This window comes from Anolis carolinensis, chromosome 2 (genome assembly GCF_035594765.1).
Source record: "Anolis carolinensis isolate JA03-04 chromosome 2, rAnoCar3.1.pri, whole genome shotgun sequence".
In the NCBI taxonomy this organism is placed as follows: Eukaryota; Metazoa; Chordata; class Lepidosauria; order Squamata; family Dactyloidae; genus Anolis; species Anolis carolinensis.
Window position 1 is genome coordinate 65728380 of NC_085842.1, and position 16163 is coordinate 65744542.

A 16163-nucleotide genomic window follows, 5' to 3' on the forward strand; every position below is an offset into this window, starting at 1 on the left:
CCCTTATCCCACCCAGGCAATTAAAGTGAGGTTATTTGACATGAATCTTAGTGCCATTCCCAATAAAATGCAATCTCATGCTTTAAGCCATACCATTTTTCCAGGTGGTCCAGCTTCCCCATCTTTCCCTGCCAGTCCCTCTCTGCCAGATACACCTGGTTTCCCAGGCTCACCCTATGAAAAGAGGGAAAAACTGTTAGAATCAGTGTGTGCAGCAGAAAAAGCCTAGGTCATGGAGGACATCCATTAAGTTTTGTCAATGTACAATCTGTAAATATTGCTAGATAGAAAATGGAAAAACAAACGCACCACTTGTCCTGGTAACCCTGGAGGGCCTTGTAGACCCTGAAAAAAAGCACAAATGAGTAAAATGTAATGAGAAAGGCATCCCAAACATAGCATCCTGATAATGAATGACAGGAAGGAACTGCAAATTTTGCGACTGAATTCTATAATAGGTCCTATACCAGAGAAGCATATTTATCACCTACCACAATCCCAGGAGGTCCTTGTGGTCCTGGGAATCCAACATTCCCTGGAGGACCTGGCAAGCCCTGCAATTAAGAGATAAAAAAGTTGACCAAAAGTCCCAAATAATGCCCAACCAGCTTACATGGGTCCTGCACCACAGTCGCACAAGATAGGGCTGAACAAAGAATTCAACATCTGTATGCTTGCCCAAAATGCCCTGCCTCATGCACAGAGGAAGAAATGTTTAAAGCTACGGACAATGCAGTCGCTGTTGCCCGTTTTTGGTCTAAAACATTTTAGTTGCTTGTTATACCTTTATTTTATCACTTTTAAACTTATTTATTATGCAATGTTTTTTGACGAAATAAATAAATAAATAAATAAACAAGCATACACAATGAATTTTGGGGCTGAATCAACGTTTGTGGAATATTAATCTGCCCCCCCCCCCCCCCCCAGGTATCTATGTCCCTTTATCTAGGTTACCATTGTTTGGGGATTTCCCACCATGATCACATTTTTTCCCATTCTAAAAGGCTGACCACTTTTTTTTCCTGGAGATACTGCCAGTAGGAGTTTAAAACTAAAATGTGCCCTGCCTTTTGCCTTTGACCTCTCATAGAACAGAAATGCAGCCCACAGAGCTCAACTGGAATTGAATTCAACCTTGAAAGACATTATATCTATCTATCTATCTATCTATCTATCTATCTATCTATCTATCTATCTATCATCTATCTATCTATCTATCTATCTATCTCCCGCTTTTATCCCGAATCGGGACTCAAAGCGGTGTACAACAAAACAAAGACAGATTACATAACATAAACTACAGTCATGAACCTCAACATAAGTGAAATTAACATTTTTTCACATTAAAAACATCTACATCCCTAGCCCCCATACTCATACTTTGCACAGAAAGGCAAGATCCCATGAAGTCCATGAATATCTGTTTGGCAATGAAGAAAAGCCTGAAAATGGTTGGTATAAAGCAGGATATATATGTTTAGAGTGTAGATTATAGATACTTACCCGGATGCCAGAACCAGGTTCTCCAGTATCTCCCTGTAAATAAAGAACAAAAACCCCTTCTCAGCATTACAAACAAATTTCACCAAAGAACCATGTGGGCAATTTATCTGGCACCACAATAGAGTTGTTGCACCACAAGTTTAGAAAAAACAAGTGGATTCAGAGATGCAATTATGAAACAGTGTTGCAGTGAACAAGACTGGAGTGTTTCACAGAAAAGCTAAGCATGTACGTCTTGAACTGTCACTGGTTTGGGGAGAATGAAGATTCAATAACCTCATAATAATTCTCTACCTTCTTTAGCATTTAAAACAGGACACATACCTTTATCCCAGGGAGACCTTGAGGGCCTGGAGGGCCAACAAGACCCTGTGAGGAATGAAGAGATATGATTTAGCTAATTCAAAAGCTATACACACAGTAATTTATCTTCTATTATAGCTTTGCTGATTTTATTCCAAACACAGTATAAATCAAAAGATCAGGCCGAAGAAAAAAAAAAATCTGTACTGGACTTTTATTATCCTGAACAAGAAAAAAAACAGAACACTTCACTTGCATATGAAACAGAACCTTTCACCCAAATTACTGCTTTGACTCCATGGCAAATATTTCTATTTTAGATTCTGTGTAACTGTGGTGTTAATATACTGGATTTTTCATCTGGTGTTACAAGAGTCTTGAAAGACTAGGTCTTGAGAAAAAGACACAGAATGAAAGACGCAGCCACTGCTAGAAGCCTCTCATGAAACATATTCTATTCTACCTTTGGCTAATCTAATTCTGAGATTTCCAGTAAGCAGTATAATACAGCAGCTTTAAGATTATGAAGCAGTCCAGATACTAGACAGCACACACTCAACAAAGGCACTAGAAACAGATTTTAATGCATATTTATGTAACTGATTTTAAACTTGAATACTGCTCAGGGAAAAGGCCAGTTTTACTTACAGCAGGGCCTGGTGGTCCAGGATCTCCTTGGTTACCCTGTATGAATAAATAGGTGCATCATCAGTGGTAGATGTGATTTTGATTTGTCTCTCAGCATCTGTTAGCTACACTAGAAGCCTTGATACAGATGAAAAGCAGATTTGTCAAATTATTTCATGGGAGACCGCCACAATCCCATGGAATAACTTAACGTATGAGATTCTCCACTCTGCCATCCTGGTGAATGGCCAACCTAGAATCAATCCATTGTGATTTCTGTTACCACAATTCCACTATGCAACCTTCCTTGGGTGTTTGCATACCCACAGGAAGGTGGAGGAAATATTATGTTAAATGGAAGGAAAGAGTTGTGGATATTACTACCTTTTATTTATTAAAAATAACTTTATAGCCCACTATTCTCGTGCTTACACGAGTCAGTGAGTTCATGGCTTAACTGAAGTTAGAGCTGAGGACCTTCCTACAGTGCACCACAACATGCTGCTAGGGAGGTTGTGAATGCAATTTGGGAGAGGGAATTGTGTGTTAATTGTATTTATTATATTTTAACTGTATTCTAACCTAACACACACAATACTATTTTAAAAAAATTGTATTCACTTTGTTTTAAATTGATCAAAATGTGTGGCTGTGAACCATCCCAAGTCCCTTGGGGAGAACAGCGGGATATAAATCAAGAAAATGAATACAATATGGAAAATAACTCTAACTGGGTCTTAATTAGGAAAATGGCAGTAAATAACCTCCTCATAATATCCTCCTTATATAGCTATTTTGCCAGGACATCAAAATGCATTACAAATATTTAAATCTACCAGATATACTCATGCATATGTTGACCTCCTGTATAAGCCGAAGGGAGGTTTTGGGGCCAAAATTAAATATTTTGATATGAACTGCAGATACGTTGACCATCATTCTGTGGTGAAGGGAAAGTGCCTGAGCCACTTCTGGGGGCCAGTTGCTCCTGGCTGCCATTGTTTCAATTTTCTCACCAGGCTTTCATAAAGGCCAAAAGCAATGCCACAGTGGAGATGCCAGAGCGGGTCAGGGCTTCTTTTAGGTTCTTCTGGGATGTTCTAAGACCTCACATTTTGCCTTCCTACGCAGAGAAGGGGGTGATTCTTTTTTTGATAAGAGCTAATTTACAGTACTTACATTGATTCATAAATAAGTTGACCCATGCTTTGGGGTCGATTTTTTACTAAAATTTCTAGGTGCATACTTGAGAATATACAGTAAGTTTCATTTGACATGTGAAAAGAGAGATTACATTTATTCTAAATCTCAAGATTGTGTTTTGACCATTGTGACAAAGCAGTGACCACATTTTCTTCTTGCAAAGCATAAAAGCAACAACGCAAAGGAAAACGCAATACAAAGATGGAAACCCCACCATAGCTCAAAATCAGCAAGTGGCCTAACGCTGCATGCAAAGAGGGGTAGACATGATACAGGAAAGAGAAACGGAAAGGGAGCACCTACCGGTCTGCCCAGAACTCCGGGGAAGCCTGGCAAGCCCTGCAAAGATCCAATTCAAATATCCAGAGAGTTAGCGAGACCCTGAGCAATCCCATAAGCAAGCCTTGTTTGGTCCTTGTTTCCTTCAATGCCAAGGCAGAGCCACTCCTACTGCACTAAAAAGAGAGTGCGCAAGCAAGCAGAGGAAGGCAACTATAGACAATGATTCAGGTCTACTGAAGTCTACCAAGGAAGTTTACTTACAGCTGGGCCGGGTGGCCCTCTAACACCCTGCAGGCCCTAGATAGGAAGGGAATGACACACACACAGAGTGAAACAGACATGCATGAACCAGTCACATAAAATATAACAAGGAACAGATGTGGACGTTCCTTTTTGACATCTTAAATTGATGTAGTACTACTATTAGCTTAGGCAAAATTATACATGACAAAAGATGGGGTATGAAGTCTTTCTTATTTTATTTTTTTGCAGGAATACTATCACTTTATTTCAGATCCCAAGACAAACTACACACAAACACACACACACACACACACACACACACACACACACACACACACAGAGAGACTACAGTTTTTCAACCTGAAATACAACATGGTTACTTCACTCTTGATGGAGTAGGTTTGCTCTGCTGAGTAGAAGAACTGGGCAGAAATATCAAGCAACCATCCCCACAAGTGACCGACACTATGAAGGTCCTTTTCCTAGGGCCTCCTCAGATGGAACATAAATTCCAAAGCACAGCATGAATAGTAGTTAGAAGGCACAACAGATCTGAACATGCAAAAGTCCATTGTGTTCCCAAGATAACTTGTCTGAGGATCCTAGATCAATAAATGACACCACTACTGTGGTAAGGGGCACGTTGTGACAACGGAAACAATTATAGCCAGACATGAAAGGAAAATATATTTTGACTAGAATGCTATCGATTCCATTATTGAATCTTTGTCCTCCCACCATCTGGTATTATAAATGACATGATTACTCCATTAAGGGACACAAGGGGCTAATAAATGAAGTTCATAGCCAAGCATGAAAGCAAAATATATTGTGAACAGAATGGGAGGTCAGAACTTACCATGAATGTTCATTCCTTGAGGGCAGCAGGAGCAATCAACACACAGCTGGATTATTTCCCATATGCAGAGCCCCAAAATTCTTGTTATATTATGTCCACTGACTCTAGTCTCTTCTTCACTTGTTTAAGTTTAAAACCCTGCCTCAAAGAACCTACACCCTTCCGCCCGTCCGCCTCCCTCTTTCTCCCGTTAGCTCTCACTTTTTATAATCACCCATTGGGTGGGAGTAGATTGCTCTCCCTACCATCCAAGCATGGAATGACTATATATATTACTATAACAAGTGTCACTGTGTCCAGGAGAGTCTTATACTGGGTCACTCCAGCATGGCAGAACCAAAGGGCTACACACACACTGATCTTTGTATAGCAGGCAGGAAACTGTTGACAAATGCTTTGTATTCCTGGAGTGTTGTTTTCTGCAGATATTCAGATTTACCCTCTGATGCCTTCTTTCACAATCATTTCAGTCAGACTAGACTTTTTGTACAAATCCTTTACAGTGTTAGAAACAGAGCCTATCCCTCTTGCCTTTTGTGATTGAACTCTTTTTAGGTATCTATGCAGAGCAACATATGGCTGAAACTTGGGTGGATGAATATGCTAAGGGATAGGTATTTTCCTCCTAATAACTCAGAACTGATCCTTTTCCTTCACACTTTCTTTCCCCTAATCAGCACCACCCCTTATTTGTCTTCCACTTTAATATTCACATTTCCCTACTTTTACTTACTGCTTTTCCTTCTGGGCCTGCAAGGCCTCTCTCTCCTGGAAGGCCCTGCAATAATAACAAAAAGGACAGTGGGAGTAAACTGAATAGCAACAGGAATTCAACACTATTTCTAAAGCAAAAGTCAGCAATACTCACTGGAGAGCCATCCCTGCCTTTTTCACCAGCTTCACCTCGTTCTCCCTTCTGCCCAGGTTCACCCTGCAATTCAAAGTGTTATTCTGATGTCAAAAAGGCAACCAGAAAACAACATTGTGCCATTCCTCCACCCCAAGAGCCAGTCTACATTCAGGTCTTTCAATGCCCATTATGATGCAGGCTGGTTTTTGCTTTGTTTCCCCTGGAATCCATGAAGCACTACTCAGTCCAACCAAGAGCATGTCATCTTTCTAGAACAGTGGTTCTCAACCTGTGGGTCCCCAGATGTTTTGGCCTTCAGCTCCCAGAAATCCTAACAGCTGGTAAACTGGCTGGGATTTCTGGGTGTTGTAGGCCCAAAACACCTGGAGGCCCACAGGTTGAGAACCACGGTTCTAAAAGATCTCCAAGTGAACTCCCTTGACTCAACTGTAGCAGTGATTATGTGAAGTTTAGGTTTGAACAAAGTATGATAAGCTTGTGTTGTCGAAGGCTTTCATGGCCAGAATCACAGGGTTGTTGTATGTCTTTCGGGCTGTGTGGCCATGTTCCAGAAGCATTCTCTCCTGACGTTTCGCCCACATCTATGGCAGGCATCCTCAGAGGTTGTGAGGTATGGATATGATAAGCTTGATCGTTGAGAAGCACACTGGTTTTAGTAAGCAGGCTGAATATTCCAGCAATTTCATAATAGCACCTGAAATTCATTTACTTTCCACTGAGAATGATACTTTTCATGAAACCTCTTACCTTTTGAGGTTCTTAAAATGTTATATTTTCCTCTACAGTGAAGTTTACACAATTAACCTTTTAAGAGCAGTTGGTTTCAGTTGTAAAGAATCAATTGTGTTATTTTGACACTATTTAAAAAGCAACTTCCTATGTCACTCATTTGTTTTTCATTGCTTTTCACAACTACATCAGAAAGCACTTGGTATTGCTAAGGGGATGGTTTAAACTTGAAAAACTCTTGTCAAATTCTCTTAAGCAGTTATTTAAAAGTAATTTAGAGAAGTAACTAGAAACAATAGTGACTTTATTCCCATATATTCCATTACATTTGAAAAGTAACTTCATTACATTGCTCTGTACGAAGAAAAGTAATGTGTGACAGACAATTTCACCACTTGTAACTCTACTTTCAAGCTCTGTACTAAATTCCTGCATCATTGCAGCTATTAGAAAGGAGGTTTAAAACCCTAAACCCTAAGAGATTTCTAGATTCAGCATAAGCCATTGAGCTGGGAATAATATACCATATTTCTCACCTCGCCGGATCCCCAACTGTACTGAATTATCATATAAAAAAACTGAAATTTCCTAACTTTGGATAAGAAGCAAGCAAAGATACCAAACTGGGGAAGACTGTGTGGTATTAATTACTTTAAAAGATTTTAAGTGTTTTAGTGGTTTTAATTGATGTTATGTTTCATTCTCTTTTAATATTTGTATGTTGTGGATTTTAAATTGCATTGCTGTTTTTCATGCTGTGAGCCACTTTTTTCTCAGTCAAGAGAGGAAAGCAGGATAGAAATAGATATAATATAAACTTAACTTTTTAGGAATGCTTTTATGACCAGGGTTACCCTGAAAATAGCAACTTCCTACAGAATACTCCATGGTAGGGATGATATTGGCTATTGGGACACTGCTGGATAGGAGTACCTTCCTCATAATGCCAACTGGCACTGCAGCCCAGCTTGAGTATGGACCATTAAACCCTCTCTTTTGGCCCAGGTCTATTCAAGTATTTATTAAGCCAATGAAAGGGACAGAGAAAAAGAATTTAAAAAGCAAGATACACTTTCAGGAAAGAAGAGCTTCCCTTCTTGCAAGCGAAGGCACAGAATAGACACAGGAAAAGCTGGAGAGATGCAGGGGTGGGAGACTTACTACACTCAGACCTTATCGCCTCTAGAGCCTTTCGCGCCATCTTCGCCTGGCTCTCCCTGCATTAAAGAAAACGAATAATTAGTTGGCTTTCTCCAAGGGGAAGAACACATCACAGTTTCATCTACTTTCCCATTGCTCCAATAGATAAACAGTAGCAAAAGAGCCATCATGGTAGGAGCACTGGACTATGACTCCAGAGATCAGGGTTTGAATCGGTGCTCAGATTTGCTCTCCACTTTAGTAAATTATTTGTATTTAATTGACTGGTTACATAAGAAGATGGCCTACTTATTAAATGTCCCAAAAAGGAGAGTGTTTACAATACAGCGACATCAGATTATGTTATGTTTCAATTGTTCTGGTGCCATGATTAGGAAGTAGGAAACTTCTGATATCACTCATGATGAAAGAAAGTAGACAAGATTTAGGCTCCTTCTTCACTGCCATATAATCCAGATTATCAAATCAGATAATCCATATTATCTGCTTTGAACTGGATTATGTGAGTCTACACTGCCATATTGCAGTGTAGAAGGGGACAATTAATAGATTGAACAGGCAGTGTAGTTCAATTCTGTTCAAATCGGAAAATAATAGCAATAAGAGTCTTGTCATCCATCATTATAATCCACAACAGCAAAGATTCAGACCCCTCTCATATTTTCTAATTTAGGCCCCATTTACACTGCCATATAAAATTCAGATTATCTGATATGAACTAGATTATATGGCAGTGTAGACTCATATAATCCAGTACAAAACAGATAATGTGGATTATCTGCGTTGATAATCTTAGGACGGATCTACACTGCCCCATATCCCAGGATCTAATCCCAGAATATCTACTGTGGTTTTTAACTTTGAATATGTTTGTATGGATTTTATGGAATATGGATTTAACTGGGAGGAAATGAGCAAAAGTGAGTCATTTGTTCATGTTACATTTGGCATTCATTCAAGGAAAGCAAATAGTATTAGACACTCACCTTGCTTCCTCTGGGTCCCGGTGGACCACGTTCCCCTGGAAAGCCTGAGGTGCTTCCATCCATCATGTCTACCTGGAAACACATTCATGTATTAGCCATAAATTCATAAATCAATTTATATCCTCCTGAACCATAAAAATGTATACCTGATATCTGTTTTTTTCTGTTAACTGGGAGATACTTCACAGATTCAGATAGATATGCTAGTTTTCCTATAGCAAAATTTCAGAATTGATTATTCTGATGGGAATTTAAGAAATCAACAACTAAAAAGGTACAGCTGCAATAATTGCCATGAGAAAGAAAAGCGAAAGGTGTCTAAAGAAACAATAGTGGAGTCACAAAGAACTTTCAGAGAACCTGAGATTTTAAAGAGAAACGGAAGAAGGAGACATTATGGATAAAGAGCTGCATAGTAAATATGGACTCCCCTTTTTATCCATGACAACAGCAGCAAAACTATTGCTTGCTCAAAAGTGGAAATGGGTTGAAACACTGACAATACAAGAATGGATTGTTAAGGTTGCTGAATTGGCCCAAATTAATGTGGGTTTTAAAGGATAAGCTTATGGGATATTTTTGAAAGACTGGAAATCATTTATGGATTGTTGGAGCAATAAGAAATCTAACAATGTAAATATCAGTGACTATGGTTATAAGTAATTATATAGCAGACTCTCAGTTCACTGACACTCATGGTGATTGGTAGGTGCTGGATAAATGTACTTTCTGGTCGCTTGGGGGTTACTATTAAAAACAGGCCTAACTAATACTACACCCCACACTATAGCAGACTATAAACTCTGTTTTGACTTGGTATTAATGTTGAAATACTATTGAAACAAAGACAAATACAAACTTAACTTAATGTAACATTTCTGCTAAAATTGATTTCATTTTAATTTTTTGTGAAAGTATTATTTCTTCTATTTTATTTGGTGGTTGCTTGAGGGTTCTAGTTGCTTCAGTTCTAGATAACTGAGAATCTACTGTAGTGGAATTAGTTGCTGGATCTGTAATGGTAGAATATTATTGTTTCTCTTTTTTCTTTTAATTATAGTCAGAACTGGGGGGGGGGGGGGTTAGAATCCTATTGTGTTATATGATGGATTCAGGCACCTGTAGTTTAAAACTAATTAGTAACTCTTTCAAGCTTTTGAATGCAACTTAGATCAGTGCCAAAACAGCACTCTGTTATGATTTTTAAATTATTAGTTCAGCATTCAGGGAAAGATGTATAAAGGGGCATTCAAGGTTGAAGAAAGAACTCGCCTTGGGTCCTGGGGGTCCTGGTGGCCCAGGGAGGCCATCTCTGCCCTGAGATGAGAGAGAAAGAATAAGATACATTAACAATTTATTAAAGGTCTGATCCAATCCTGTTCGTAAACTCCTTCTCTATAATTCACAACAGACAACCTTCTAAAGACACTTTTAATACAGTGGATAAGACAGCCCCATAGGTTTCTAATGCAGAATTATGCTATGTTTCTCCAGTTTTGCCAAGTAAATTCTCTCTGAGCATAGTTCCAAATCTGCCCAAGGCTTCGTAATAAAGGTTTAACTTTTAACGATATATCTGTGTACTTTGGTGTTGTTCAGTGATTGTACATCACTCTGGGTATTTATTAGAAAAGTAACACAGAAATATTTAATATAAATAAATAAATAGTGAGGCCCCTATGGCAGAGGGAACCCACAGAACAGTATTTGCTGACCAACTAAAGAAATAAAAATACCAGACAGCAGAAGTGGAATGAACTAAGGGCAACTTGATTAACTGTGATCTATTTAAATGTTTTTGGTGATATGCAAACCAACTGGGGAGAGCAAATTTGGAACTGTGCTTGGCCCTTGTGAGGCCAAGGACAGGAGGTTCTTCCCAGCCCCAAGGACAGGAGGTTCTTCCCAACCTCAGGACTGCATGATATACAGGAGCAATTCTAAGTTCTCCTCCAACACAGTTTGTGCCAAATGCAGCAACCAACAACATCTGCCAGGGAAACCTGTTTAAGTGGCAACACCCGTAGCCAATTATATGCATCTCTGTGACACTGTAGATTATGTAAAAAACACATAAAGGGAGAGGGAATTCCTACCCGACTCCAAAATGACCACTTAAATTACATGATGAGATGAGATGGAAGGGTGGCCGAAAAAATTCAAAGAGCAAAATTGGGATGTGCAGCTGTCTTTAAGGCTTAGCTCAGCCATGCACCCCTCACACCATATGCTGGCAAATTGCCTTTCCCTTTTAATACCTGCTTCTCTCCATTGGAGCCCAGGAAAACCATCTCCCGAATCTCCATTGCCTTACAGTGCGGTAAATGGAATCAGAGCAGACAAATCACAGATATGAAAGGAATAGGCACCCATGTTCTTTGTTGTTTTTTTTTTTTACTCTAAATACAAAAATTATCTACTTTATCTAACAAACCAAACTGAAATTGTTAGTTACTTGGTGCAGTGTCAGCTGTCCATCGTACATTAAATAGATGTCAGAAACACATTTTTTCTTTTCCATACAGCTGTTCAAAATAAAGATGACTTCATAAGCAAATAAGTTTTCAACGTTTTCTCCTCTCTCTTTGGAATGCCACCAGTGTCATCTGAAAATTTTCCCCACAAAAGTAACTTCTGTAAAACACCCACTGTCCCAGGAGTATTGATCACAAAAAAATAAACCCACAACACGATATGAACCTCAGTACAGGAGCAAAAGTCTTGACCCTGATGTTTACATAAATAACCTGGCTCTGTTTTCTAATGAAGTGCCTGTGTTTGGTAGTTTCAGCCTTGAGTTATCAGGAAAATGAATATATGCTTGTGTTGGTTCACACATAAACATGTATACACCAATAGTTACAGATATCATGACACTGTTTGACTTTAAATCCACCATGATAACTAGTTGTAACAGTAACTTCAAAATAAATACAATCAACTCAACCCTTAGGATCACATAACACCACTCACCGATTCCCCTTGTGCACCCTTTTCACCCCGATCACCCTGGAATAAGAAAAGAATATGTTTTAAAAAAATGAATAAATTTGCAACGTAGTTGTAACATATCTAATACATGTATGTCCCTACTAAGTATCAGGAAAATAAACTATTAAGTTTATAATTCATTTTCCGGGCTGTGGCGCAACTGGTTAGTAGCCAGCTGCAATAAATCATGACTAACCGGATCGGATAAAGTTCCCAACCATTAATAGCCTAGCTCGCTGTTGACCTAAGCAGTTTGAAAGACAGTTGCATCTGTCAGTAGAAAATTTAGGTACTGTGGGGAGGCTAATTTAACTAATTTACAACACCATAAAACTGCCAACAGCATGTGGAAAGGAATGATGAAGTACCACCACCAAGGACTCAGTGTCACAAGTGGACGGTGAAGCAGCAGCTCCCCCTGTGGCTGGAACATACCCTCATGAAGCTGGAAGCTGAAAAATGTTAAGTTGCCTCTCTGTCTGTCGATATGTCATATGTCTAATGACATTGAATGTTTGCCATATAATGTACGTATATGTGGATTGTAATCTGCCCTGAGCCCCCTTTGGGGTGAGAAGGGTGGAATATAAATACTGTAAATAAATAAATAAAGCTGGGGGCCAAGTATTGGAAACAGGAAAGCTAGCAAGTTTCCCACTGACTCTGAAGACAATGTGCAATCCTATAACATTTGAGCTTCAAAATAAATATATCTTCAGACATAGTTTCCCCACATCATCCCACTCAGTGAAAGTAGAGCAAGAAGGGTTCTTCAAGTGGAATGGTCTTGGTAGGATCTCATACCAAGACCACCAGGACATGATGAAGTCTGAAAATGAAGTCAGTGGAGGAGTAGGCCAATAGTACTTGGGTCTTTAGAGCTCCTTGTCCCATTTGGTGCATTCTCAACTGATGAGCATTCTTTCCCATTCTTTCTTTGACAATACCTTCTCTCCAGGCCTGCCAGCCTCTCCAAGTTCACCTGCACGGCCTGGCACTCCTGGAATTCCTGGTTTCCCAGGCTCCCCTGGCTGGCCAGATGGTCCTTCTGGTCCTCTTTCTCCAATGGCACGTCCTGTTGGGCCTTGAGGGCCTGGCTGGCCTTGGTCTCCCTTCTCTCCCTTTGCCCCCCTTTCTCCAGGGAAGCCAATGAGCCCCTGTAAGAAACATAAAATATATTCAAGAATATTCAGGTCAGCCTTTTCCTCCAAAGTGTCTCTAATATTTTTCCCTTGGAGAATATGATTCCGTTCTCAGACTTTTGCAACTAGGGCACATTTGCCCTACTATTGTTGTTTCCTACTCTTAATCTCTTAATTCTAAACTGTGTGAGCTGTGGGTGCTTATTCAGTCATACTTTAGTTAACAAAACCTCTAAGAAAGAATGCCATGTTTTACATAATATTTTTACTCCTGCCTGATCCATGCCTTCACCGCATCCTTTCTCTAACTCAGGGGTGTCCTAACTTTTTGTGAAGAGGACCAGATTTGGTGAGGTGATATGTAGGGGCTGACCATTCAGCCTGACATTCTTTGAACCACTAACATTAAATACAAATTTTATAAAATTTTGTAAATTTACATTTCTTCACGCAGAACACAAATAAATATAAACATGTTTTTACAAAAATCACTCTGCCTTTCATATTTTAAGATCACATAAATGGAAGAAAAAGACTGTCAGGAAGATTAAACATATCTAGGCTCATTTGAAACATTACAAATTAATTATGATTAAATGCTCACCTTAACTTCTAAATTCAAAACATGTGAACAGGAAAATAACACTAACAGTTATCTTATTCAGAAGTACAAAACATTGAGGGCCACATGAATTTGTGTATCACTCATTCTTTTGTTTTTCAATTAACCATTAACCATAAAAAAATGTTATTTAATTCTGAATCGGAATTTCAAAAGTGAAAAAGGTTGTGTTTTTCATTATTTCAATTTTAGACTTGTATCAAAGATACGGAATGTAAAAATGGGTTGCTGGACTGAATTTGATTTTAATATTTAATTTGCCGAGTTTACAAGACCTGGTTTAATGGTCAATTGAAAAACAAAAGAACCAATGATACATAGAATCATAGAATTGTAGAGTTGGAAGAGACCTCATGGGCCATCTAGTCCAACCCCCTGCCAAGAAGCAGGAAAATTGCATTCAAAGCATGGATTGAAAAGACTCAGTGCATATTCAAAACTGTGGTTTTGATCATTTTCTGGTAAAATATAAAATAGCTTTTTTGTACGCAAGTATTTTATAATGTAGTCAACAGTGCTGATAGGCTGCATATTATTGATTTTATGACAGAGGCTGCAGGCTGGTGGAAATTTGAACAGGAGCAGCAATTGGCCCCCTGGCTGGACTTTGGACATTCTTGCTCTAACTGAAACATTTTCTTTAATTATCATCAGCATTGGAAAGATGATGGAGGAGGGCTGGAAAAACACAGATTTTGAGAATTGGCTTGTAGCACAATTTCTATAGTAAACGATCCAATAAAGCTTCAATGAGGGGAGCAAGACTCTAGTCTTCTAGTTGCGCCTGTATGCCTACAACAAGCAAGGTAAACAGAAGTTGCCCCTCACTGAAAGTCTGTGATTTCCAGCCCTCCTTCATCGACTTCCAAATTTGTGAACAAAAAACAGAGAGAAAAAAAGTCTTTCCTGACCTGTTTTTCACTTCACAGGAACATATTGTTAAACGGTTTGCTGAAATACATTGAACTGCTCTTTCTTTCCATGTCATTTCAGTATTAAAGAAGGAATGCACAGGAAAGCATCCAATGAAGAAACAGAGGTATATCCATAGTTCTACCTCATTCTATTGTTCCATGCTTTATTCATCAAAGGCTGCTTTTAATGTAATAAAACATATCAAAGTTTCTTGTTGCAAAAGCAATGAACCTTTCCAAATGTGCACTCTTTTGGTGAACTAATGTATAAATAATAAAAAGTTAATATTAACTTCATTTAACAATTTCAAATTTTATTGGGAATAATTTTTCTAGATCCATTCGAATTCTAGTTTAATTGTGTCAATCTCAACATTGGACTATCACACAGCAAGGCTTAGCTGTACTTATTTTAGAATTTTTCCTGTTGACCATTTATGTTAAGATCCTTCCTTAATACAGATTAAAAGGAAAGAACAGGGGCTGCAATTTGTATGTGGAAAGCTCAACCTACATCTTTGCCCGGTGGTCCTCTATCACCTGGATCTCCTCTGTCACCTTTCAAGCCTCTCCGGCGATCAGGGAGCAATTGGTCAGAGCTCCCATCATAAGCACCAGTGATCTCACGCAGCGAGGAAATCTGTTGAAATAGTGTTGAAAGAGTAGCAATTACAACTCCCAAGATTACACAGCACTGAGCCTATTAGATCATAAAATAGGCAGAGACAGGAGCACAGCCACCAAAAGAACGTACTTTCAACTTTCATTCTATAGAGCTGGTTCAAAAAGGAAAACATATCAGGAAAGGCATACTACATATCAGGTGCCTCCATAAGAAAAATCCCAGTCTTTTGTGCTCAGCTTGCATATTTCTAACATCAACTGCACACCCTGAAGCTAATTCTAAGGCTTTTACAGGGATCTATGACAGAAAGGAGCCCTTAAAATATTCTTATGACAAGCCATCCAGAGTTTTAAAACACCACTTTGAACTCAGTTTAGAAACATCTCCCACCATCAGTCTTCTTATTTACCAGTCAGACCCAAGTCCAAGGACCAACAAATAACATTGTGCCTTGGTCCAGGAGTTGGTGAAAAGTTTTCGCTCCATTCCAATTGCCATTGCTATGACCTCTGAGAAAGAGAAGAGCAGTCAGGCACAGCTTTATCATGTGCTGGCCTCGGTGGCTGGTGAGAAGACCCTCCTTGATGTCCCAACTGCCATTGCACTGGCCTCGGGGACAGAAGTGCAGGGAGCACATGCTGAATCTAATCCTCTTCTCCACCATTCTCTTTTCCTTTCCTGTTCTGTCTTATTTAGATCATAAATCTGAGGGCAAGGAACTGTCAGGTCAATGTTTTGTAATTTACAAAACATTGCAACATACAAAATTACAAAATTTTATAATTTTGTAAGTTGCTATAGGAACTTCTTTGCTGAAGGGAGGGTATAAATACTCAAACAAGCTAATAACAACTGGAAAAATCAACTATTAATTCATACCTTGATACCGTAGGTTTCTAGGGCACGTTCAATATTCTAGATAAAAGGAGGAAACACATCATCAACAATAACTTTAGAAGAAGCATGAAAAATAAAGATTAAACCTAATCATAATCTAGTGTTTGTCTTACATGATGGCTGCTATCATTGCAATTGTCTTTTCACCAGTGTTCTGACTATGCTACTGTCCTCTGTCCAGTTTCCATAAGTGCAGAGCATA

At 39.0% G+C, this 16163-nt stretch overlaps 1 protein-coding gene across 1 annotated transcript in view; it reads right to left on the reverse strand.

Annotated features, from left to right (window-relative positions):
• col7a1 (collagen type VII alpha 1 chain) overlaps positions 1-16163 on the reverse strand; it is a 168985-nt gene that overhangs the window by 46633 nt on the left and 106189 nt on the right. The window contains exons 74-89 of the mRNA XM_062969358.1: positions 15944-15979; positions 14954-15079; positions 12709-12918; positions 11744-11779; positions 10043-10087; positions 8771-8842; positions 7796-7840; positions 5892-5954; positions 5757-5801; positions 4183-4218; positions 2458-2493; positions 1831-1875; positions 1507-1539; positions 492-554; positions 310-345; positions 94-174 (exon numbers count right to left, since the gene is read on the reverse strand). Coding sequence (XP_062825428.1) covers positions 94-174; positions 310-345; positions 492-554; positions 1507-1539; positions 1831-1875; positions 2458-2493; positions 4183-4218; positions 5757-5801; positions 5892-5954; positions 7796-7840; positions 8771-8842; positions 10043-10087; positions 11744-11779; positions 12709-12918; positions 14954-15079; positions 15944-15979 — 1008 coding nt within the window. The remainder of the gene's footprint in view (positions 1-93; positions 175-309; positions 346-491; positions 555-1506; positions 1540-1830; positions 1876-2457; positions 2494-4182; positions 4219-5756; positions 5802-5891; positions 5955-7795; positions 7841-8770; positions 8843-10042; positions 10088-11743; positions 11780-12708; positions 12919-14953; positions 15080-15943; positions 15980-16163) is intronic.